The sequence below is a fragment of the Ahaetulla prasina genome, chromosome 1 (genome assembly GCF_028640845.1).
Source record: "Ahaetulla prasina isolate Xishuangbanna chromosome 1, ASM2864084v1, whole genome shotgun sequence".
Classification (NCBI taxonomy): domain Eukaryota; kingdom Metazoa; phylum Chordata; class Lepidosauria; order Squamata; family Colubridae; genus Ahaetulla; species Ahaetulla prasina.
In genome coordinates this window covers 255,184,390-255,211,296 of record NC_080539.1, presented here as the reverse complement: position 1 = coordinate 255,211,296, position 26,907 = coordinate 255,184,390, and the positions used below count along the sequence as shown (strand labels likewise).

Sequence of the window (26,907 nt, the reverse complement as noted above, 5' to 3'; positions counted from 1 at the left end):
TACTGTCCCGGATAAAATTAAGATTAATTACTATTAGTCCTAAAATGGAAGTTTCCCTTGATTTAATTAAAAACTAAGTTGCAATATATTATGTTATAACATTATCACAAAATTTGTCCATAATCCAGCTGTTAACAAGAACAACAAAACAAACTTTTAACATAGGCTGGCCTCTTTTAACCAGAGGCTGGACCTCTTGAAAACTTTACACTCTCAAACACTGTCGTTAGTTTGTAGATTTTCTAGTTGAACAGAAAAACTGTTGTCAACTTCATCAAGTGTCGGTTTCCAAAGCACAATTAATAAAATGTTACCTCAAATCTTTAAAGCCCTCTATGTCTCAGGGTTCTGGTCTTCCAAAAACCAAGGAGCCCCACTGGTAGTCTCTCCACATATTGAGATAACTTCCAGAAATTCCTTCAGGATTCTGTCCCTACAGGATTCTTCTGACATCACCCTGACTGGCATCTTCATGATTCTTTATAACTGGTGGAAGCTTTCCTTATGCACCTGGGCTTTTCCAAATACATCTTAAATCATTTTTAATTTAACTGCTTTGTTTGCAAGATGAAACTGAAGTGATTAATACAAAGTCAAGATACACAAACATCTTCATTTGCCTTTCTGTAAACCTGTTTCTAATTCATAGCAGATTTATTTCCTCAATGAAAACACTCACTTCCATTAACTTCCAGCTTTCTCCCAATTGATACACAACATATTCTTTGGGTTATGGAAATGCGAATGTGATTATCCAGTGGATACGTCAGATAATTATCTAACATTCTTTATTGGTATACAGAATAATTAGGGTATTATATGACAAGTTCAGGCTAGGGGAAGAGAGGATGAACTATTAGCACAACCTAAATTTGCATGAAATGCATTACCCTTAAAAAGAAGCTACTGTATAATGCGAAGTCTATGCAGTTCTCTATGCCAATACATGCAAACAAATGACCACTTCAAAACTACAATACATATTAATTGCAAGCTGTTTTTAAAGTACAAGTTCAAGTTATTTTTATCTTACATCTAATCAAACAGCAAGCTGGTTTTTCTTTGGTCAGCACAAGAATAAACTTGTATTTTCTGCCAAAAGCAATCTAAGCATAGTTTCCTTGCATCTTTTGACTGCATACTGCCAACATATTTCATGCAAATGTTTCCTTTAAAAAGTGTCAAAAGAAAGAACAATGTGCACCCCTATCTAGTTCTTCCCTACTATATAAAATCCAAAGAAAAAGAACATATTGTATCCTCCAAAAAATGGGGGATATTTGGTGGAGGAAGCACTTGTAGATAAGGAATGAAACAAAATGTAAAAAGGGGTAAAAAAGATAATGCTGGTATTTGCTTTCCATGGAACCAATAATAATTTAAGTGGATAATTTATCATTCTTAGGAAAGGCAAACAAATCCTTTAATTATGGATTTCTCAAGTTTTGATGATTTTATAAGTGTATGAGTGTATGTGTCTGTCTATCTGTCTACCTGTCAGTCTGTTTCCAATTTACTTCTATATTTATATCTTGATGGCTATTTTAAGCATCCTGGTCAAATAAAAATTGGCATAACCAGTAACATTAAAAAAAAAAGCAACTATTCTTATTTTATTCCTTCCTTCTCATAAGACAATCAGTATTTATTTATCTGTGCTACAAGAAAATGTTCAGAGATAGTTGTACTTAGCTGTGTATCCCCCCCTCCCCCCAATTTACCAACATGTACAAATAAATAGACTTGGGCACTAATTCAACTATGACTTTAAAAATAGAGCAAACAAGATATTTTTTATTTCTCCTAATACTATATATAGGCAACTATCATTAGAATAAGTGCAGTACTTGCCACATTTGGGGTTTATAGTAAATCAGAAACCAGAAATCATTAAGACACAAGAGCAAGATTAGAGTCTTTTGAACCTGCTCACCTATGTCTTGGGCAGAGTGGAAAAAAATTCTCTATGTATCAACTTCTTATTCCACTTTATGATTTCCTGCCCCCTTCCAAACCTTCTACACATCCAAAAATTTCAAAACCTCTATAAAGAAAACTAGAAGAAATTCTTGCTTTTGGGATATTAACCACATATGCTAAACCCACATTTTAATGTAATCCTAACAATTGTAATGAGCTTTAAACTCATTTCCAGAAAAGGAAAAGGAAATGTATTCAGTAGCAAAAAGGTATTTATCCAAAATTGAGATTATGCTTACCAAAATGAGGCAGGATTTCCTCACTGAGAAGCATTGGCTTATATTTATTTTACAGTCCAAGAACAATAAATCACAAATTTAAGTCTGGATATGAGACTGCCACATTTTTTATTATTTTATCCCATCTATATTATTTTCATAAATAACTCAAGGTGGCAAAAATACCTAAAGCGCTTCCTCCTCCTAGTTTTTCCACAACAATAGCTATAGCACATAGACTTATATACCTCTCCGTGGTGCTTTACAGCACTGTCTGAGCAGTTTACAGTGTCAGCATATTGCCCCAACAAGCTGGGTCCTCATTTTACCAACTTTGGAAAGATGGAAGACTGATTTGAGCTGGTCTGTGCCACCACAGTTCCTATGTGGTGAGTTGGGCTGAGAGACAGTGACTAGCTTAAAGTCACTCAGCCAGCTTTCATGGCTAAGGCGGGCCTAGAATTCACAGTCTCCTGGTTTTTGGGTTGGTGCCTTAAAACCATTAGACCAAACTGACTCACTGTCTACATCCCATGAAGAATTTTCCCTCACCCTAAAAAGAAAAGAATGACATTCATTCTGTATGTACTTTTGTAGGCATCTCAAAAGAGTTTACTGACAGAGGACCTGGAACTCTATCAATAACTAGGTATTTTTGGGCTGTCCTTTGCAACAGTTTCAGAGTATATTGTTATTGCCAGTAGTCCAGACTGCCCAAAGATTTATAGCAGTTCAGAAGAAACTACATTGCTTTATTGATTGTTCTGCAAACCTTGAGTTTAAAGATAAATAAAATAGATATAAATAAAGAATTGCAGTCAGAAGGTTATTACTTCAGGCACCATTCATATCGGCTTCTCTCAAACATCTCGAGATCCCTTTTAAACCCATAAGAAATAAAACAATGATACGCTCATTTCCATTTGTTTAACAGCTTATACAAAAGCACAAGAACAAATCGATAAAATCCCTAGATCATTAACAACACAACCTTTCAGCTTCTTTGTTAATAATAATTTGTCAAAATAACAAATTAAGCTAAAAAAGACATTAAAAATCTAGAAGCCAGACAAGAGGATGACCTTCATATTTTTAAAAAAGTAGGCTCAACAGCCACCATCTATTATAAATAGACATTATACATTAGTACAGTATATGTTTATTCTGTCTTTTTAAAAAGTGAGATGTCAGCTTAAATTATAGGCCTACTGTCCCTTTATACATTTAGAAGCAACAGAATTTTAAAGATTAAAAGGCAAGCACCAACACCAATGCTACAATATCAAGAATCTAAACTCTTGGCTTTTGCCTCCTGACACAATTAAAAGTAAAAAGTAAAGTAAATGTAAAAAGTAAAAAACATCCCCGGAATCAAATTTAACTCTTGAAGGCATGTAGATACAGTCATGTAATTTTCTTGGCCGCAATACTATACTATCTTCTTCAGGAATATTATTTTGTCTTCTCAGTTTATATCCCACCAACAGAATTCCAATGGACTCCCACCCACGTATTAACCAGATCCAATCTTGCTCGTGGAAAATCAATCAAGATCAGCCTGGTGTTATCATCTGCCATGACCCTAATAACCAACCAGAGTTATTAAACAGCCATAGAAAAGCACAATGGAGACTAGCATGGCCTCCTTCTTAATTTTTTTAGTCTTGATAAGCTGTATTGTAAAATATACATAAGAGTCATTTTTTTAAACAGCTGCAGATCTATGACTATCAAAGCCAACCTGGTAAACCCAGGCCTGAAGCTCTTTCTCCTATTAGATCCAATCTCAACATTATGTTGAAAAGGAAAATTAATATCAGTGGTTGACCAGGAAGAGGCAGAAAGAAAATCAGGACTCTCACCATATATTAGTTCAAAAAAGGTAAGGAAAATTTCTAGATGCCCTATGCACGGTCACTCACGCCCTCGTGACGTCTCGTCTGGATTACTGCAATGCTCTCTACATGGGGCTCCCCTTGAGGGGCATCCGGAGGCTTCAGTTAGTTCAGAATGCGGCTGCGCGGGTGATAGAGGGAGCCCCTCGTGGCTCCCATGTGACACCTCTCCTGCACAGACTGCACTGGCTACCTGTGGCCTTCCGGGTGCGCTTCAAGGTTTTGGTAACTATCTTTAAAGCGCTCCATGGCATAGGGCTGGGCTACTTACGGGACCACCTGCTGCTACCGAATACCTCTCACCGACCCGTGCGCTCTCACAGAGAGGGACTCCTCAGGGTGCCGTCGGCCAGGCAGTGCCGTTTGGCGACACCCAGGGGAAGGGCCTTCTCTGTGGGGGCTCCCACCCTCTGGAACGAACTCCCCCCAGGACTTCGTCAACTTCCGGACCTCCGAACCTTCCGCCGCGAGCTTAAAACACATCTATTCATCTGCGCAGGACTGGATTAGATTTTAAATTTATATTGGTTTTAATGGGTTTTATTATTTATATTGTTCTTTTAAAAATTTGGCTATGTAGAATAAGTTTTTTAATTGTTATTTTATTTTGTATTTATATGTACCTTTTTATTTGCCTGTGAACCGCCCTGAGTCCCTAGGGAGATAGGGCGGTATATAAATGTGATAAATAAATACATAAATACATAAATAAAACAAATAAGTACAAAAACAATGCAGGGTAGTGAAAAGCAAGATCATAATTACTACAAAGTGTGCAGAGAAGAGCAACAAAGATGATTAGGGGACTGGAGGCTAAAACATATAAAGAACGGTTGTTGGAATTGGGTAGGTCTAGTTTAATGAAAAGAAGAACTAGGGGTGACATGAGAGCAGTGTTCCAGTATCTCAGGGGTTGCCACAAACAAGAGGGAGTCAATCTATTCTCCAAAGCACCTAAGGGCAGGATAAGAAGATATGGATGGAAACTAATTAAGGAGAGAAGCACCCTAGAACTAAGGAGAAATTTCATGATAGTTAGAACAATTAATCAGTGGAACAACTTCCAGAAGTTGTGGGTGCTCCAACACTGGAAGTTTTTATGAAGAGATTGGACAACCATTTGCCTGAAATGGTATAGGGTTTCCTGCCTGAGCAGGGGGCTGGACTAGAAGACTTCCAAGGTCTCTTCCAACTCTTCTCTTCTCTTCTCTTCTCTTCTCTTCTCTTCTCTTCTCTTCTCTTCTCTTCTCTTCTCTTCTCCTCTTTTATTCTATTCTATTCTACATAAACTTAAGAACTATCAGGGACAAACTTGGTAAATATCTACATTGCACTGATTACTTTTGCTTTCTTTTTCCACAATTACATCTTTTTTCAATTACACTGTTTTCTTTTTTCAACAGAGAAGAGGGCTGCCGGTCTCATCTCAATGACTTCTCCTTTATATTGCACATACTGACATGATAAGCCCCTTCCAACTCTGTTATTCTATATTTTATATAATAGATTAAGCCATAATGCAGCTGATTTGCATACCATCAGAACCTGGATCACAGGTCAAGTTGCGATTAAAGCAGACAGCATAAATGCAATTTGCAACCATGTCTTGATATTTGTTAGTTTACCTTATCCATCTTCTATTGGGTTATCCAATTCAGGACAAATGCCTGCTTTGTATTAAAAGCCACTTCCAGAAGAAGAAGAAAAGGTTTAGGGAGTAAATACAGTCACACTAGAGTGTTACTCCTGCAACATTGTCTTCTTGACTCCAACTTTGTTTTCATCACACAGAGAGCAAGTTTGTGTGGTTTGTGAACTGGGTGCACAGAAGGAAGGGAAGGGAATTCAATCTTTTTGCACACAATGCTTCTGGCCCCAGAGGCTTTTCTTTGATTTCATAAAAGCAATCAGAAAAGTGTCAGCAAATCACCAGAGAGGCAACTGAGAAGAGGATAGGAAATAACCAATATGTCATTATATCCTGCACATATTCAATACTGAATTTCTTAAATGAGGTTAATATTAAGCCATGCTTAGCTTCTCATGTGAACATATTACAGATATGAACCATATAATTTTTTTATCCTTGGCTATATGCGATATCGCTATCATAATATATTCCCCAGTAATCCATAATATAAATCTGGGATAATGAATGGTATACAACTAGAAATGTAAATTAATGTACAGTATAAGTTTGTGTGCCTGTATAATACGGTAATCTTGATTTTAGATCAGGAAACCTATGAGGATCTGTATCAAGAGAAATGCTTTATTTTGCAATCTAGAAACATAATTTCCTCCAGAAACGTTTCAGCTATGAAGCATTGTAATCTTGAGCCCCGTCAGAGCTCAAATCTAGTAAGGAGTTCACTCTGACACAGCACAACAAAAATGTGCCAGTCAGTAAGAGAGTTTATCATGTATATTAATAAAGCCTGCAATGACATAGATGGCTTTGGGCCAGTCCCTCTCTCTCTCTCTCTCAGCCCAACTCGCCTCACAGGGTTGTTGTTGTGGAGAAAATAGGAGGAGGGAGGGTTATTGGGTACGTTCTCCACCTTGAGTGATTCAAAGAAATAATAAAGACAAAATTAAAAAAAAACATTTTAAAAACAGCACAGCAGGAGACAGCGATATAAAACTGAATGAATGAATAAATAAACCAACATATTAATTAATTAAACCCCACACTTTTTCTCCCTGGGGTGCTAGGTTGAGAAGAAGGAAATGACACCTGCCCTCTGCAAACTTTCCTCTCCTTGCCCTGACATGTTGACTCCGCTGTAATCAAATCTAGCCTTAGAAGTCAGAGAATGAAACAGTCCTAAGCTGCCATTGAGCCACATTATAAAGGCCTCCCTTCCTCCCACTTACTAGTCAATACAAGCTTCGTGGAATGTGTGGATTTGTTGACAGAATGTGTCGCTCAAGATTCCACTCAAAGGTAGTACATGCCGATCACACTTAAGCTTCAAAGCCAGACTGTGTCTTACATTTAATAGGTTAATAATACAGATACCTAGGATGTTTATTAACTCATATTCATGAACAGCCAAAGGCATTTTAATTATTAAAGTGCCCCAGAACACTCACCAAGCAAATACTCCTGCTCAAGAGGTCTCCTCTATTGAATCTGCTCATCAACATTATACACTAGTTCCTATGTAGGTAAAAGCATGCAGAAGTCAAGGCTCCTTCACAAAATATGTGAAAAGCTAGTAGCATTCACCGAAAAGCCAATAGAGGTAGTCCTCGACTTACAGCAGCTCACTTAGTGACGATACAAAGTTACAACAGCACTGAAAAAAGTGACTTACAATCATTTTTCACACTTACGACCATTGCAGCAACCTCATAGTCATGTGATGAAAATTCAGATGCTTGGCAGTTGACTCATATTGTGACGGTTGCAATGGAGTCGCGTGATCACTTTTGTGACCTTCTGACAAGCAAAGTCAATGGGGAAGCCAGATTCATTTAACAACCGTGTTATTAAGTTAAAAATTGCAGTGATTCGCTTAACAACTGTGGCAAGCTTTAATATGGGACAAAATTCACTTAACAAGTGTCTCATTTAGCAACAGAAATTTTGAGTTGAGTCGTAAGTCAAGGATATAACAGAGTTTTTCATCAGCCACAGGAAATACATCTTTTCACACTGCTTCTTGCATAGACTGTCAAAGACAGTCTAGAATTCTAGTCATAAATGTAAGACCAAGCTAGAAGTGAAAAGAAAAAAAAAATCTTATAATATATTAGCTGTGGTCACTGTGCAAATTTGTACTCGGCATGCATTGCAAAACACTCTTAATTTTTAAACTCTTATGGAACACTCTTGACTTTATCCTTCTAATTCCAGCTTGGTTGTTAGTTCAATAAAATCCCAACTTTTTAAGGCCTGTCTAACTGGAGATTTCTAGGAGAGAATGAGAAGCATATACAGTGATCAGCTGTACCACACACAGATTCCAATTCTTATGTCCAGTAAGGATCACCTGTAAAATAAGACCTGTAAAATAAGACCTCTAATGCATCTGCAAGGCACTTCAACATGTCAATCTCTAGGGAAGCAAAATTCTATGCGGTATTTCTTTCTACTTGCTCAATTGCAGTATTAAAAGCTGTTCTGCCAGGGCATTCTTAAACTGAATTTCAATGGATTACACACAGGCAGAGGATCTTCTGATTTATAGCCTCAGGGCCACTTCCTTAGACTCAACTAAAAGAAGCCTTTTAGTCTGGAATGTGTAAATTGCAAACACTGGGTTTGCAAGCAGAAGAGAACCAATTTTAATACAAAGGAATTTATCAAAATACTGTAGGTTTTCTATTGACAGAAATGGGAATAATTTTACTTTTAAGATGCATGAAAATGTTGGGATGCATTTTTTTCAACAATTCTCACTGAATTTGACCAAGATTGTTTTCTTCCAAAGAAAATATCCCAAAGGTGCTTTTTCTATGTTTTTTCCTTGAAGACGTTTCGCTTCTCACCCAAGAAGCTTCTTCAGTTCTGACTGAATGGTGGACACTTCCAAAGAAGACACGTCTAAAGAAGAATATTTCATTGAAACCACTGCAGGTGGGATACAAACTACTTGCACTGGGAGTTTTCAGACGGACTATTCTATCTTTCAGTCTACAATCTTCTGTAGTTTTCTAGGCTTTTCACGCTTTATTTACAAGGATTGTAAAGAAATGTTAAAGCACTTAAAAATGAACTAGAAAGGCAAAAAGCTACTTGTGCAAGAGGATGAAAACTTTCAGGAAGTTAGAAGGAAACCCTTGGCTGCAGTTAATTAAAACCTGATAAGAAAATGGCAATGAATATACTTTGGGTTTCAGGTTTTTCTTAAAACAAAAGAAAAGGCAAGGTAGATATAAATCCATTGCACGGAGAAAGTGGTGAAAAGATGATGGGTGATGATAAAAGGGCAGAATTTCTTATTTCCTATCTTGCAACTGTCTTCTCCCAGAAGAGAAATGGAATCCTAGTTGGACACTGTTATACCAGTGGGGAACGAGGGCACTGCAACTCAGGCTAAACCTGGAGAAGGTAAGGAAGGAAAGCATGCTCATTTTGATTAACTCAAGCCTCCAGGGATAGATAAATGGCATCCTAAAGTATTGAAAGAACTAATTAAAGAGATTGTGGAACTGCTTTCTAGAGACACTGAGAACGTCCAGAGGCTTGATGAGGTCCCAGAAAAATGACTGTTGTCTCCATCTTCAAAATGGGTAAGGAAGGGCTCAGGGAAGCTAAAGACCTGCCAGTTTGACTCTGTGCCAAGCAAGACTGTCAAACAGATTATCAAGCCACATATCTGTTAGTACTTAGATAGACTTGTTATAAGTACAGCAATAGGAGCCAGCAAGGGTTTTATTGGAAAGAAATCATGTCAGACCAATGTTTTCTCCTTCTTAGGAGTTATCAGCTTAGCAGAACAGGAGAATGTCACAGAAACAGAATACCTGAAGCTCAGCAAAGCTTTCTGCAGCGTGTCCTATGAGTCTCCTTCATCAAAGATAAAATATGGGAGAGATGATAATATTACTAGAAGAACCCAAAATTGGCTCGAATAATCACAGCCAAATGGTGGTTCAGGTTGGAGGGAAGTATTAAGCAGAGTGCCATAGGGCTCAACTCCCTTGTATAAGGGAGCTGAGGGATGCTGACAAAGTCTGCAGACTGTCCAAATGTTAGGGGGAGGGGGAGCTGGCTATTAATTTAAAGAGAGAGAGAGAGACAAAAGATTTAAAGAGTGCTTGATTGGTTTGAGCAATGGGTTGAAATGAAGAGAGTAGAACTTAACAAAGAGAAATGTAGAATTCTCCTCCTGGATGGGTAGCCTGAAAACCACAAACATAGGATGAGAGAGATTTGGTTTGGCAATTGTTCTTGTGGAAAGGATCTGGATGTCCTGGTCAACCACAAGTTAAATATGAGCTAGCAATGTGATACATCTGCTAATAAAGCAATCAATGCTGGGTGCATGAGCAGAACCACAGAGTCCAGATTATGGGAAGCAGTTGCTCCATTCCACTCTACCCTGATCAAATTCCATTTGGAATACTGGATTTTGCGCAAAAAGTGGCAATGACAACTTGAAGCAATTTAAGAAAAGTACTACCAAAATGATCAGATGGTCTAGAAATCAAGCCCTATAAGAAACAGTTGATAGAATCATAAAATTGTGAAACTGGGGGGGAAAAACCTACAAAGATCATCTCATCCATCCAACCTTCTGCAACGTGCAGGGGAAACAATTAAGCTGTCCTCAAGAGATACCTTTCATTAGGAAATCCATCATCTCCACTGGTCGATAGATCTTACTGTCAGAAAAGTTTTCCTTATTTTTTAAATAAAATCTAGGTGTTTGCAATTGTATCCATGAGTTTCTGGTTCTTATTCAAAAATCTGAGCATGTTCAATCTCCAGAAAAAGAGTGAGGAGCATGGGAAGTCTTCAAATATCTGAACTGCTACTTCTTAGAAAAGGAATGGACTTAGTCTTTTGCTCCAGAGGGCAACACCAGAACTAATGGGTTAAAACTACTAAGAATTAGATTCCTGACTCTACTGTCAGCTAGTGGAAGAGGCTGTCACTTGAAGTGGCTGGTTCTCCTTCAATGGAGGGCTTCAAACAGAAGTTGGATGATCTTCTTCCAGAAACAGTCTGCACTGAGGGAGGATAGGGGGTGGACTAAATTATTTCTATAGTCTCTTCCAATTGTGTGATTCTATGGCTTTCTTTTTAACTGGCTAGGAAGCAGCTTCTGGACAAATATTTAACTTTAATTTTGACCATAGCTTTATGGGTGGAGGGAGGGGAAAGAGAGGGAGGGCTCTTTTACAGCAAACACCACAATTCCCAAAATATGCTGTATCTCATAACACTAAATAGTATCTTATTTGGGGGCCCTACAGTGGCAAACATCTTCGTAAAAGGAACCAAATCACCCCAAAGGGCAGGGGGTTTTAACCTCTAAAAATGAAGAAAATAAATCAGTCCCTTGAAGTCTGTTCTATGAATTTGTTACTGTAGCAGAGCCAGTGAAGCCATTCATCCACCGAAGCTAGCCAATTCTCATGAATATGTAGAAAGATTTGGTTTAACCCTTCAACACCCCCGAGCTTTGCATTCGGGCTACTGCCGGGTGAGAGTAGCAAGAGAACCGCACGGCCGTGCCTATTCAAGTAGCAGCTACGTTCGTTTCCAGGGAAATGAGTTTCCAGCAAGGCTACTTGGGTTGCTGCCCCCCGAGTAGCGTCTACCACTAAGAGAACCTTCCAATGCAACTTCGGAAAAGGGAGAAAGGAAGCCTCCGAAGAGAACCTGCAAACTTTCAAGGCTCCCCTTCCGCGTCACTGGCTTCTGTCTGGATCTCACCGAAGTAACGGCGCCCTTTGTGGGCTGACAGCCCCTTGGAATCCGGCTAACCCTTCCAACTCAGCCGCGCCGCGCTCGCAAGGCTGCTAAACGCTCAAAGACGCTGGTGGAGAAGGCGCGCACCTCACGCTTCCCCGCAGGCGGCTGATGGGGAGAAGACCGCATTCTCCTCCCACCCACCCCCTCCTCCCGTCCGCCTTTTCTGCACCTTTCGCCTCGCCTTACCTCGCTGTGGGGACGCCGGTGCAGCCAGCCAGACAAAGAAGCCGAGCAGTAGCCGCCGGGGGAGACACCTGCAAATGAAAAAAAGGGGAGAGGAAGGAAGGAAGGAAGGAAGGAGGGAGGGAGGGAGGGAGGGAGGGTGAGAGCGAAAGAAAGAAAGAAAGAAAGAAAGAAAGAAAGAAAGAAAGAAAGAAAGAAAGAAAGAAAGAAAGAAAGAAAGAAAGAAAAAGATTAGAGATATTCCGAGCTGGCTCCAAGCGGAGCTCGCTGGCCCCGGTGCCCCGTGCTCGGCTGGGCTCCGCTCACCTGACGCGCATGGTGGCTGCGCTGCGCCGAAGCCGAAGAGGCAGCAGCTGCCGTCTCTTGCCCGCCAGAAGCAAGTTCGGAATAGGACTCGCCTCCTGAAGCGCCCTCGCCTTGTCGGATGCTCGCCAGGTCCTAGCGCCCCCTGGTAACAGGACAAAGTAAACGCGGAGGCTAGTCTACTGGGTCTATTAGTCTACTCCTAAAATAAGACTATTCTTGATTGGTCAAAATTAAAGAATTCTTCTTCCACCCCCCCACCCCCGCCGCCGCCAATTAAATGAAAATGTACATATCCTAAATTAGTCTTTAAGAGCATCCTACTTTATTCAATATTCTCACTTTTATTTTCACCTTCTTTGCTTTTTATTCTCCTATCCAACCCCACCAATTTTTCTTTTTCAATTCACTATTCTTTTTTTCCCTTTATTCAAACAATCCTGACCAGACCCTCCTTGGATATTTCTATCAATTTAGAACATTGCTTCTGTTTCCCTCCTTCTTGCCAAATTCATACTGCCAGTATTACTAATACTATTTTTTCCCTAGCCTAATTGAGTCATTGCTATTGACATTGAAATAGTACAGTACTGTACTGTTTTCCAGCCCCTTTTGGAATTTGAACATCCATTAACTTTCCATAACATCATAGCAACTTTAGCCAATCATACGGTCTTATTTTAGGAATAGACTAATCAGAAGTAGACATCCAGCACTTTGCTTGAGGTCAAAATCCCACCTTGAACATGGATATCCGGATTGGTAAGGAAATGTCCTGCAACAAGAATCCATAGCTCTTTATATATCTCTGATCCCTCTACAGCAGGCATCCCCAACCCTGCTCTGCAGCCCGGTGCCAGGCCACAGCATGTTTGGAACTAGGCCACGGAAGTGGCGGGTTGTAAAAGCAGCACATGTGCATATGCACACAAAACCATCCCCTCTCTCCTGCCCCCCTCACCGCCTTTGCCAGTCCATTGAGCTGGAAGTCAATGTAGTCTTCATTCAAGGTTGACTCAGCCTTCCAGCCTTCCGAGGTAGGTAAAATGAGGACCCAGATGGTTGAGGGCAATAGGCTGACTCTGTAAACTGCTTAGAGAGGGCTGTAAACAGTGGTGAAATCCAATTTTTTTTACTACGGGGTCTGTGGGCGTGGCTTGGTGGGCGTGGTGTGGCCTGGTGGGCATGGCAGGGGAAGGATACTGCAAAATCCCCATTCCCTCCCCACCTCTGGGGGAAGGATATTGCAAAATCTCCATTCCAACTCCACTCTGGGGCCAGCCAGAGGTAGTATTTGCTGGTTCTCCAAACTACTCAAAATTTCTGCTACCGGTTCTCCAGAACCTGTCAGAACCTGCTGGATTTCACCCCTGGCTGTAAAGTACTATGAAGCGCTATGTAAGTCTAAGTGCTATTGTTATTCAGCAACCATTCAAAGTTAGGATGGCTCTTACGGACTTACAACTGTTCTTTGCAGTTGCAACCATCACAGTGTCCCTGTAGTCACATGATCACAATTTGGCAGCTTGGCAACACCTCACAATTATGACATTGCAGAGTCTCACAATCATGTGATCATCATTAGCGACCTTCGCTGCCATCTTCTGATGAGCAAAGTCAGTGGGAAGGCTGGGATGAGGTTGCAAATGGCAATCACAAGAGATCACATTTAATGACCACTAATATCTGCCATCTTAAGTCAGCATGGTCGTGTGATGTTGTGCCTTACGATTGTGTTGCTTAGGGATGGAGCTGCAGATCCCAATTAATGTCTTTAAGTGAGGACTTATATCTTTTCAGTGATCTCAGCAGTATTCCTAGGGCTGTCTAGAAGTAATAATGGAATATTGATAGATTTTAGAGATCTAGCATTTTATTATTACATTTTTACAGAACACATTTTGCTTCATGCCATACAGGGCTCAAAGATTTTAGGATAATAAACTGGTTTCTCTGAAAGGTGCTTCAAGACAAGATTCTTTGCTGTTTACTACAGAGACATCTGCTGGCTGCATTCCTATTTGCATGCATTGAAGGAGATTTAATAATTCCTCCTAAAATAGAATAGATTTTTTTATTGGCCAAGTGTGATTGGACACACAAGGAATTTGTCTTGGTGCATATGCTCTCATTGTATAGAGAATAGAACAAAGCTCTTCATTTATGTGAAGGAAATGGCACATGAGGCTAAAGAATTGATTTAGATCAGGGGTGAAATCCAGCAGGTTCTGACAGGTTGTGGAGAACCGGTAGCAGAAATTTTGAGTAGTTTGGAGAACCAGCAAATACTACCTCTGGCTGGCCCCCGAGTGGAGTGGGAATGGAGATTTTGCAATATCCTTCACCCAGAAGTGGGGACGGAATGGGGATTTTGCAGTATCCTTCCCCTGCCACGCCCACCAAGCCACGCCCACCAGGCCACACTATACCCACCAAGCCACGCCCACAGAACCGGTAGTAAAAAAAATTGGATTTCACCACTGATTTAGATCAGCTTGGACTCAGCCCTGACCTGAAACAAACAAACAAAAAAGAACATACAGTAATACATTGCAAAGGACATGTCATAAAAACATACATTCAGCTTCTGAGAACTGCCATCTTTTTCACATTTCCCTCCTTAATAAAGTAAGGTTTCCAATGCTATTCAGTTAGTGCATTTAGCAACTTGATTGAACATTGACTCATATAACAGCATCCAGATATTTTGTGTTACCTACTTTAATCCTAGTCATTCTAAGCTCTCTGCTGATAAGATTGTTCCGTGTCTGTGTTTTACATGAAACTAGAAGATTTTTTTTTTTATTACAATTATCATCATCTGTTCTGGTATTGTTTTCACACAATAATAGTATATGGAGAACTTTTCAACATCACTATGGTTTGTGATCCTATACTTTCCTGCTTTTACTTTGACACGTTTGAGAAGAGTGGATGAAAAGATACAGCTTTGATCTTGTAGCAAGAAATGTATGTGTCTTTTGGTCAATACAGAAGAATCCTTACTGAGTTTTCCAATAGGATAATGGGAACACATGTCGGAAAGGACGTCTAGTTGATAAGAAGAAGGTAAGGATCTTCTGAAGCCTCTCTAGAATTTCTCAGGAGAGTTTTGACAATCTTCACACCACCTTCTGCAAGTCTATTTGATTATGGATATTTGGGACTTAATAACATCTTATCTATAATCTGTGGCAAACATTTTTAAATTCACATCTGCAAATTATAGCCCATTTACTGTTATCACCACTCATGGTATGCCATGTTGAATTAACATGTTTTGATGTGCTTGATATTTGTTTGTATAACAAGTCATCAAGTTGATCTACATCCAAATATTTTGAAAGATAATTCATTGCCACAACAAAGACTTTATAATATAATATAAACAAGGCAATGACTACCCTTTCCTCCGAGGACAAAGAATTATCTGAAGACTTCTGCTGATAAAATAGAAGGTTATATCTGACAAACCTGAAGCAAGTAATTCATACTTCAGTATCATAACTCATGGTCAAACAGTCCAGATTAATTCTGGCATGTCTCTTGAACTTCTCAATGACCTGTGGAATCATCCCAGATGGCTAAATAAAACTGATTAATTTGTAGTTCCCCCGAATCCTCCATTTATACTTGGCCAATAAAAAATTCTATTTACTCTTTTTTCAAAAAATAGGGACAACAGTTGGTTTCCTGCAGTTGTCTCCTCCTTCACCTCTTTTCTAGGATGTCTCAAACAAAAATATTTAGCCAGACCATCAACAAGCTACAGATGTATTTCTTCTAGAATTCCTCTGTCCCTGAAGACAGACTATAAAAATAAATTAGGTACTCCCTGACTTTGTCCTGTCAATAGAAAGCTTCAGTCCTTCCCCTTCATCCTGTTTTTCATAGTTACCTGATAGAACATGTACCATCTTCTCAGGGAAAACAGCCAAAACAAGCACCGGGGGTTTTTATTATTACATTTTGTTGCCTTTTAGCATTTTGCTATCTTTATAGGAATCTGATTTACCTATTCTGCCTTTCCTTTCTTTATACACAATTTGCTCTTAGTTCCAGCACCATGTTTTGAGCTTTTAACTTTACAATTCCAGCCTACCTGTCAGTAAAATTAGTGTGACTGGTTCCTCTTACTACTAGTTGATAGCATTCATTTCTGTTTTCAGGTCAACGTAAGTTCCTTTGTACTCAGTATAACCACCAACTGAATGTGCTAAGAAAGGACCATTCATTTGGTTGGAGTTTTGATAGTTGTTGGTAAAGAATAAAGAAATTAATTTTTAATTTGAAATAATTATGCTTGTCCAAGTAGCATTTATAGGCAGAAGTTTATCTGAAACACATTCAAGTAATTTGGATAACAATTTACTTGCCAGTCAAATCTGCCAGCATTGAGGAAATCAGAAAATATAGATTTAGATCTCAAGGCTCTGGTTAATAATCTCCACCCTATGATTCATGCTGAAAGCATAGCCAGCCAATGGGTATAAAACTGGGACTGTGAATTTTTACAAAGCCTGTTCAAGTATTCTTAAGTACAGTATCTTGAATCTTGTTTTGAAATTGGGACAACACAAGTTTAAATCTTCAGATGAGTGATCCCTATCTCTCAGCTTTTATGAGAAAACAGTAAGAAGGCTGGATTGCAAACATCCCCAGTAAGGGAAAATAACTACAGTGCAGCAAACTGAAGCTTAAGCCAGGCCTAAGCACCGCATCTAAAGTCATATTCTGAGGACTCAATAGCCACAATAGATGGTTATGTACTCCCATTCATATGGATAAATTTTTTGTAGAACTTAAAAGCATTAATAATATCAAATCTCAAAGAGGTTCCTAGGCCTAAAAATATCTGAAAGTTATAGTAGACAATCATTTTCACTCTGTCAGTATAAAACTACCACCAAGAAAGCCCCTCCATGGCTAAGCAGTTACAAACACATATTTTTTATGGTGCTGAGTGTCTTCCAATAAAAATTACATGACCAATGATGGCTATGTCACCAAGGTGCTTTTCCAAAAGCAGCAGGACTTTCTTGCTTTTTTCCCTTGAAAACATTTTGCATGAACTGAAGAAGCTTCTTGGATGAGAAATGAAATGTTTTCAAAGGAAAAAAAAACAAGAAAGGCCAAAGGCCTTTTGAAAAAGTACCTTTGGGACAATCGTGACCTGGATGATTGAGAATCTCCATAGACAATACTGTGAGAAATATATTAATAGTATACTATTAGCATTGAGCTCAAAACTGAAGTTGAGTCAGACAGAATAGAAACAACAATAATTTTTCTTGTACTAAAGAACCAATGGAAGAAGTTCCTTCCATGCTTTGAAAGAATGAAGAAGGACACAGAATTTACCTGGACTTCAAAAAATCAAATAAGTGAAACCATCATAACTTTGGGTGAAATTCTTAGCAAACTTGTAGGTGGAAAGCTATTTTCCAAGATAGATGCCATATTCAAGTTTTGGTGCATACAATATTTAAACAATTTAAAAACCTAAAAGAGTAATGGGCATTCAGAAAAATAAAAGTGTCTAAAAAGAACCATATAATGCTATTCTGACAAGACTGTGCTATATTTTGCTTGATTTTTACCTATATTTATGGGGATTAGCCATTAGTTTGGCATTTTATGATCCTTGGAACTTCCTATAGAGTTAATGCATATACTTCCACAATTTTGATAATATAGGAAATATTTATAGGAATTGTAGATTTGTTTGTTCTCCACCTAAACTGATTTTTTTAAAAAAACAAACAAACCTCTTTTGCTTTCATACAGTATAGTATACTCTTAGGATATTCAGGCAACATAATCCCAAAAGAAAAGGCAATCAGTGACAAACATAGGAAAAAACTGATGTTGAGAGAATTGATGATTTGTGGGATATCAATGCCTGCATATTTCTGACAGTCCAGACATTCATTCTTTCCTGGAGAAGTTTCCCTGAAAGGATGAAAAAGATTCCTCCTTTTGATTGATCTAATTTTCACGGCAGGCACACTATTCCAGATGTTTTTTTGAAGCTGCCTGGCTCTTCCATGTGAGAGATACTGTACATGCTTCCTCCCATAACTTTTAATCCCTTCTTTTCTGATCCCAGTGAAGCCAGTGTCTGCCTAGTACTTCTGAATGGGTACATTTTACATATGTTCCCCTTCAAATAATGATAAAAGAGATCTGTGACCCTGAGCTGATCCACAGAATGCCAATCCTCCCAAAAGAGCCCCAAGCTTGGCCAAGCAAAGTTTAAAACCTACCCCTGTCCTTTTTCCTTTACTCATCAGCCCTAAGAAAATATTAAAGCTTGTGCTAAACATCCAAGCAAAGGAGGTCAAAGGAAGTCAAAGCCAGCTACTTTTTTATTAACATAGATAACCATTAAAGTGGCATTTTTGATGTGGTTCTACCCTGGAATTTTAATATCTAAAGAGAGACACCCACAGCACCAGTTTAATATCCTTTAGAAAAGGAAGGGCAAAAAAATGTTGCATTTTTTTAAAAAAAAATTACAAATCATTTTTCTTTCTTTCTTTTTCTTCCATGAGATTTAAATGATTCTGATGATATTAGTGAGTACTCAAGTAGACTACCATATATGTATTTATAATCAATACTGATATTTCATGCTAAAATTTCAATATTAACACCACGTTCAAAAGTAGAGGATGGACAAGCCAATCCTTATAGAATACAGAATAAAAATGTTTTGTCTGTGTCATACAATATAATTACCTACATATATTCCAGTGGTGGGATCTTCCCAGCTTAACAACCAGTTCAGTGATCGCATGCTTCGCGTGTGCGTGCACACTTTGCACACGCACGGACCTAACACGCACTCCGTGTGCGTGCACGGTTTGAACAAATCTTCACTTCCAGGTTTCTTCAGAAGAGTAACACAGCTGATTTGTACAGCAATCGGCTCTGCCGTGCAAATCAGCTGAGGAGATAAAGGTAGGAAAATAGTGTGGGCACACAGGTGGGCCCATCTGATCGTCGGGGCTAACCAGTTCGCTCTCAGCTTATCATCGGACCTACCGGTTCGGCAGAACCAGTCCGAACTGGTAGAATCCCACGACTGATATATTCCTATATTCTACTACGGGAAAAAAGATAATAAATCAGATCAAATGAAGGAAAGCTTACATTTTAAAAAGTAAGGCCATTCTCATTACATTGTAATGAGAAGGGAGAAGAGATACTGAGACTGGAAAAAAAAAAAGAGACTTAAAAGGTTTATACGTAATATTAAGTTAAAGAGAAATTTTAAGAGATGGCAGCAAAACAATTAAAGTCAACTGCTACAAAAACCCCAGGAACATTAACACCGGGAGTCTCTCCAGTACATACAGCAGATACAAAATCACTAAATTTGGAAGCACTTCAGGATAACCTGAAAGAATTTATGAAAGAATCTCTTAACGATGCTATGAATTGGCAAACTTCCCAGATAGAGGATAAGTTTAAATTAATTACAGAAGAAATGTCAGAGATGAAAAAACAGATGTTAGAAATTCAAACTGGAAATAAAGAAGTTAAAGAAGGTTTGGTGTCAGCAGTACAGGGTCTGGCATCAAATGTGATTTTATTGGAGCAGGAAGTAGAAGAAATAAAGAAAGTTAATTTAAAATTGGAAAATAAGATTGAGGCAGTTCAATGTAAAATGGATAAAGTTGATGATGAAATTGTTTTGGTACAATATAGAGCAATGGAACTTGCTTTACGAATCCGTGGGCTGAAAGAATGTAAAAATGAGGATTTGAAGCAAATTTTTTCGGAGGCCTTTGCAGAGATTTTGGCAGTTCGGCCAGTAGATGTGGCATTTTATATTGATAAAATTTATCGTGTGAATTCCTGGATAGCAAGACAAAGAAATCTTCCCAGAGACATTGTTATTTATTTTACTACTAGAACAGTGAGAAATGAGATTTTACAAGCTTTTTTTAAAGGAGACAAGATTCAAGCGGCCGGCCAAGATATTTTAATACTAAAGGAAATTCCCCCCAAAATGTTGAGAGGTAGGAAGGAGTTTGCTTTTTTGGTGAACGAACTTAAAAAACGTCAGATTGAGTATAGATGGGATATCCCAATTGGTATAATAGTTTACTTTGAAGGGAAAGCACATCGTCTTAATACAGTCAGTAAAGCACAAGAGTTTTATGCTTATGTGCTTAAGGCTGGAAGTCCACCATCTCCGGATGGTAGGAGAAAGGAAGGTGAAATTAAAGAAAAAAAAGTGATAGTAATGGAAGAAGACCGCTTACAAGCATTGGATGTGTCTAAGATGGGATCAGAGATTCCAAAAGAGCCAAGGATGACAAGAGCAGCTGTCAAACGCAAGGAACAAGAAGAAAAGGCTCAACAGGCTCAATCTGCTATTACCAAGACGGAAACAGTGGGAGGAGCAAGGCCCAAAGAAAGATATGATTTGCGGCTGGTGCTTCAAAAGTTTCCGATTGCTGATAATGGCAATTAGACTTTTATCTTGGAATGTCAATGGATTAAACTCACCACAAAAGAGAAGAAAGATATTTCATTATTTGAAGCAATTTAAAAATGACATTGTATGTTTACAAGAAACACATATTAGAACATTAGACCAGAAATATTTGATAAATTCGAAATTGGGAATACATTTTGTTGCATCTGCTACAGAAAAGAAGAATGGACTAGTTGTTTATATAAAGAGTAATTTATCTGCAACATTAATTGAAGCGGATAATCAAGGAAGATATATTGCTATTGAACTTTTATTGGAAGGGAGAAAAATACTTTTAATAGGAGTTTATGCACCAAATCAACAACAAGAAAAATTTTATAAGTTTTTACATAAAAGAATAACATCTTGGGATTATAAAACTTATATATTAATGGGTGATTGGAATGGAGTGATGGATACCCAGAAAGTTAAAAGAAGTCTTAGAAATATTTCCAATCGTGTAAAAAGCCTTTTGGATTAAAATATGGTGGATTATGCAGAACATTTTGAAAAAGAAGATCAAGTTTGTTCCACAGTTCTTTTTATTAGGAATAATCTCAGATTGCACTGTTATAGAGACAAAACTGATTCTGAATTTAATAACTGCTGCAAGATTATTGATTGCACAATATTGGAAGAAAGAAGACTTACCTACAATTGGAGAATGGATTAGTAAAGTATCAAATTTAGCAGAAATGGCAAAAATTTCTGCCTACTTGAAAGACTGTACACAAGAAAAATATATTTTGGAATGGAGGAAGTGGATTGATTATATTCAAAATAAGTATCAGATTAAAAAATATCAATTAGTTTTTGAGTGAAGTTAGGAATTATTATGTATTAGTTTAAGAAAGAAGGGAATTGATAGTGTGATGGTGTGAAATGGAATATGTTTTATGTTATATTTTAGATTATGATTGTTAGTTACAATACCCTGTATTCTGTTCTGGGAAGTCTCGGGGAATGAGGGGAAGGGAAGACTATAAATTGATTGGTTGCCATTGTACAGGAATAATGGTAGAATTAAACAAGTTGGAATGGTGTAATGTCGGGACTGCTCGGCAAACACTCCCGAAGGGAAAGGGTAAGGAAAGAGGAGTAAAGAAGGAAGAAAGTAGGTAGGCAGGTGGGTAGGGAGGAAAGAAGGGAGGGAGAAGAAAGGATAGGAGGAGAAGAAGGAGGGGAAGATAGAGGGTTAGAAAGGATGGAAGTGAGAAATGGGAAAGAGGAGGGGAAGTAGGAAAGCGAGGAGAAGGTGGTGGGGGAAGTTTAAGAAGGATGAGAAGGGAAGAAAGGATTAAAGGGGGGAGTGGCAGTCGAGCAGCCCTGATTGAGTATAATTTGAGTATAGGACTGATTGTTGGATAAGTGATTGTATTGTACACTGGTCAAATTGTGGGAATTATTATGGAAAAAAAAAAAAAAAAAAAAGTAAGGCCATTATTCTTTGTTCATAAGATGCAACAAGGATTTTGAAGAAAGACCGTATGATTTTGCAAGGCAATGAAGCTGAATTTAAATCCAAATAGACCTCTAATATAACAGTAGGAAATATAGATAGTCTTTGACTTACGACCACAATAGGGAACAGAATTTTGGTCATAAGTTATGAGAGTTGTAAGTCAAGGCAACCTCATGATCTGACCTGATTTGATGACCATTTTTACAGAGGTTGTTAAGTGAATCACATGGTTATAAGTCTGAATCCATTCTCCCAAATGGGCGTTTTTTGATGGTCAGAAGTGCTTTATTGGTCATAAAGCTCCCTTTACAAGGCTGTCATAATTCCAAATGGCTGTTAAATGACCAGTCATAAAATGAGGACTAAGCATATTGTCAAATGCTGCAAAAAAAATTCTACAGAAGCACCATTGTTGTGCTCGGTAGAGTCCCCCTCAGTTTAGTGAACTACTTCACTAAACTGCAAATCATCTAGTCCTCAGGAAAAAAAATTCAGAAAGAGAAGTCTACAGAGATTCTCAGTCATTCAAGTCACAGTTGTCCCAAAGGTGCTTTTTCAAGAGGCAACTGGATTTCCTTGTTTTTCTTTGAAGACAGTAAAGTCCACATTTTGGACAAAGAGGACCTCTGGTTTAAAAGAGGGGTCAAAGAGGCCATCTCTGTCAAAACTGAACAACTCTCTCTCAACATCATCTAACTACAACACAGTCCTTTCAGTAATTCAAAGAAGGCTCCACACCTATTTGTACTACTCTGGTGACCCTCCAGGTAGCTTCAATGACTCTCTAAAAGAATGCAAATGACCAGCTGTCTGCAAGATATATAAATCCTTCCGTTCCCCACCATCTACTCAGAACTGAAGAAGCTTCTTGGATGAGAAGTGAAATGTCTTCAAAGAAAAACAAGAAAATCCAATTGCATCTTGAAAAAGCACCTTTGGTTCAGAAAGAGAACTAAATTCATTCCAGGAAAATGTATCTCCAGCAGCTTTTAAGCTCTCTTTTATTTTGTAAATGGTTTGCTATTTCCATTTCCCCCCCGCCCCCCCAACATGCTATGAGTGTTATTAAACTCAGGAGTCTGTGGTAAAACCATATTTTGATTTCCAATTTTTTCAGCCCCTGGAAAATTGTATATTCTCTCACTCCTTTCTCCCTCCACAAAAAAAATTGATAAAATTTCAGTGACTATGTAGGTATACAACAAGAGGAACTTACTGACTAGAATTTGGGAATCTGGAGGAAAGTTCAGCATAGGAAATGTCATAGCCACGATTTGGAAGGGCAGCAAAGATCTTTTGGTTTATATTCTGCAGACATTTCACAGACAGGTTCGGTTAGTTTAGGATTTTTGTTGCAAACAAGAATTAAGTCAAATGAAACAGTTGATTGCCCATTGCTGTGTAAAGATTGAAGTGGCTCTTAGAGTTGTTTCCAGACCCATAGTCTTGTGTTCCTACCCTTCCCGTAAAATAAAAAATACTTGGTACTTTGCGACCTTGAATCTGAATGACTTTTTGAACATGTAAAGATATAATTGCACCTTCAAATTTGAGAATTGCTGGCTCTCAACTTTTCACACTAAGACTTTTATTCTGCAAGCGCCTGCTCTTTAGTTATTCCCACATTCAAGATTGATCCAAGATATTTCGATTGTGGGTGAAGCTATTACTGGCTTACTTTATTGCAATTATCCTGGATTTATAACAGCCTGAGCTAAGGGAGGGATGAAACCGAGCAGCAAAAAAAAAATAAGAATAGACCAGCTATTAGAAAACTAGATTTTCTTCTGAGCAGGCTGGAAAGAAAAAAAAAATATTCCAGGAGGAATTAGCTGGCATACAAAGCACCCACTGTTTGTTTTGTCTACTCCTATGGCTTGTTGGTTTCTAACAGAATAACCGTCATCATATGGACATCCTCTATGGAAGCCACAAGAATAGAACAAAACTGTAAGGTCTCGATCACAATGTTAATTGGGATTGCTTCTTGGAAGGTATCAAGAGATTGTGCTCTGGAAAGCAAAAGCAATTACTGGTAACTTTGGCTCTGGTACAGCCCAGCACCTTACATGTCGGGTCTCAGGGTTTCTTAAAATTTTTTAGAAGCACTGCAACTACACCTAAGCAAAACTAATAATTGCAGACACCTCCCAGTAGATGGAGGAAATGTCTGATGATGTAGGACATAGTCTGCACCAGAATGGGGGAACCTATGGATTTTCCAGGGTTTTTAACTATAATTGCCAACTTTCTCATTCAGCATGTTTCTTTATATTGGAGACCAAAAGCCATAGCTCAGCAATCCATGAGTTCATAATGGGTGACGGTTACAGTCAGGGAACTGCTCAAATGACTAATGTGTGCCCCACAGCACATGCTCTACAATCCTCTGCAAGTCACTCGGGATATACAGCAGCTACTGATTTTGCATGTAGATATATACACACCGCCATCATCCATCATTCATCATCATTCTAGCCATTGTCTATCTACTGCAGGTTGAAAGCCTCTTCCACATGTTTCCAACCAATACAGTCCTGAGCTTTCTTTTGCCAATTGGGTCTTCAATACTTGTTGATGTTGTTGATCCATCTTGTTTATATACAACACATACATATACATAAACTCTTAAATGCAGAAAATCAGCATGCATTTACCTAGAATAATGGACCGGTTCACCCTTTTTTAAGCAGATGTGTTCCTTTTCAATTCCTTTTTGGCTTCACATTTGTTTGAGAGTGTATCTTTCCTATCATCTCTCATGGAGGCAGACTTTCTTTCGAACAGAGTTAACCTAGCTCTAAATCACTGTCTAATTGGTATGAGAGGCTAAAACCCAAAGAGGCCTGTATCTACAAGCCAAAGCTCATGATTAATTTGGGAAAGTTTTCCTCTCTCAACTGTTTGAAGAATGGCGGCCGCATACATTGACAAAAGCTTATGCTGACAAAGAACAAAAAAATGTGTCCAGGGGCAATGCATTCACCGAGGAATCCGCAAAGGGAAAGGTGTTTGTAGGCAGTCCTCCCGCTTCTGGTTTTAAAATTTAAACTTGCAAATCTGTATGTGGGAGTGGATGTCTTTCCCAGATAGTGATTGCATTTCTTCCTTTGGGAAACATATGCAAAGATCTGATGGCTAATTCAGAACTTCCTACGCAGAAAAAATCCAGACAAAGCCACAACTATCTATGTCTTTCACAGATTTCAGTAATTGCTGCCAGGACCTGAAAAGGCAGGGGGTTTTTTTCTCCTTCAGTTCGATATCTGAAAGGGTTTTGTTTGTTCAGATCACACTTGTTCATTCCTTTCCATGATGGAACTTCTCTCTTGCCCCACAATGTGGAAGGACAGAAGTAACCACTTCAATGAGTTAATGAGATGAATGCTTGAGCTTCCTTCTGCTTTCTTGTGACAGATTGGAAACTTAATAGGAGGTAACTTTTTATGGATTTAGATCCTCAGTCCATGTAGGCAGATACTAAGAAACCTTCAAGGTTTCAGGCAGAAACTTTTTTTTCCAGCCCACCCAGGAGATGCTATGCCAGCTATGGGGTTTTTCCCCCCTGCAACCTTCATGCTTACCTCTGATCCTATATCAATGTCTCAATATATGATTAAAAGATACTCTAGAGCAGGGGTCTCCAACCTTGGCAACTTTAAGCCTGGTGGACTTCAACTCCTAGAATCCCTCAGCCAACAAAGCTGGGATTCTGAGGAATTCTGGGAGTTGAAGTCCACAAGTTTTAAAGTTGCCAAGGTTGGAGACCCCTGCTCTAGAACTGCTGAGGATGATTAAAATAAGAAGACTCAGTAAAGCTTGTACCTCACATAAACTTCAGTGCTGCCCACTCTCACCTACTGAAAAAGCTATTCCATATAGAGCAGTATGACCTATCATGTCCAGATTATTGTATGATATGAGCCTCACATAACGACCATAGTAGCAATAGTAATAAATAATAATAATACCATTTTACCATGCCCAGAACTGTTAGGGACTTCTGAATTCAAATTATCTGATATCTAGAACACAATGCACCAGATGTCGTGGTAGTTGAAGAAAAAACAGATTTTATTGATAGGTGTGGCAATACCAAAAGAAAGTAGAGTAGCTGAAAAAGTAAGTAACTGAAAAAGAAGGTAAAATATACTGTACTGAAATACAAAGATGATGGAATAGACCAGGGGTCTCCAACCTTGGCAACTTTAAACCTGATGGACTTCAACTCCTAGAAATCCCCAGCTAGCTTTGCTGGCTGGGGGATTCTGGGAGTTGAAGTCCACTAGGCTTAAAGTTGCCAAGGTTGGAGACCCCTGGAATAGACCAATAATTCTCCCCCACAATTACTTACTAGATCATTAGGTGTTATAAGAGTAGAATTCTGAAACCACCTGAAAAGAATTATCTGACCTTACAGCATTCAGCTAACAAAACAAAGTTTTGCTTGGAATGACATGTATATTATGGAGATATTTGGACAATTTTTAGGCTTTTCAATAAAGTCTTGGTTGATCCTAAACCGTGAACATTTGCTGACTATTCTTCAGAAAAGAATACCTTTTTAAATGCCTTTGCCTGATACTGATAGGATTCAGACATCGTTCTAGGCCAGCGGTTCTCAACCTGTGTGTCGGGACCCCATTGGGGGTCGAATGATGATTTGCCAGGGGTCACCTAAGACCATCGGAAATATGGGAAGTATACTTGCGAATCGAAGGATCGCGCTCCAGTGGTTGACTTCACAAGCCAGCTGCAGGCTCTTCAAATCGTTAGCTGAATTCGGCTTCAGGCGCGATGAATTAAAAAAGAGAGAAATCTTTGCTCTGATGTCTCCCTCTCAAGCCAGCTGCAATCACTCCCAATCGCTAGCCTAATCTGGCTTCAGGCGCGATAAACTTAATAGGGGAGGAGTCTCCACTTTAATGCCTCCGTCCTCAAGGCAA

General features: G+C 38.7%; 1 protein-coding gene across 1 annotated transcript in view; it reads right to left on the bottom strand.

Moving 5' to 3' along the window:
* COL18A1 (collagen type XVIII alpha 1 chain) overlaps window positions 1-12,132 on the bottom strand; it is a 197,963-nt gene extending 185,831 nt beyond the window's left edge. The window contains exons 1-2 of the mRNA XM_058154791.1: window positions 12,015-12,132; window positions 11,712-11,779 (exon numbers count right to left, since the gene is read on the bottom strand). Coding sequence (XP_058010774.1) covers window positions 11,712-11,779; window positions 12,015-12,025 — 79 coding nt within the window. The 5' untranslated portion in view covers window positions 12,026-12,132. The remainder of the gene's footprint in view (window positions 1-11,711; window positions 11,780-12,014) is intronic.
* Between the last annotated feature and the right edge of the window lie 14,775 nt (window positions 12,133-26,907).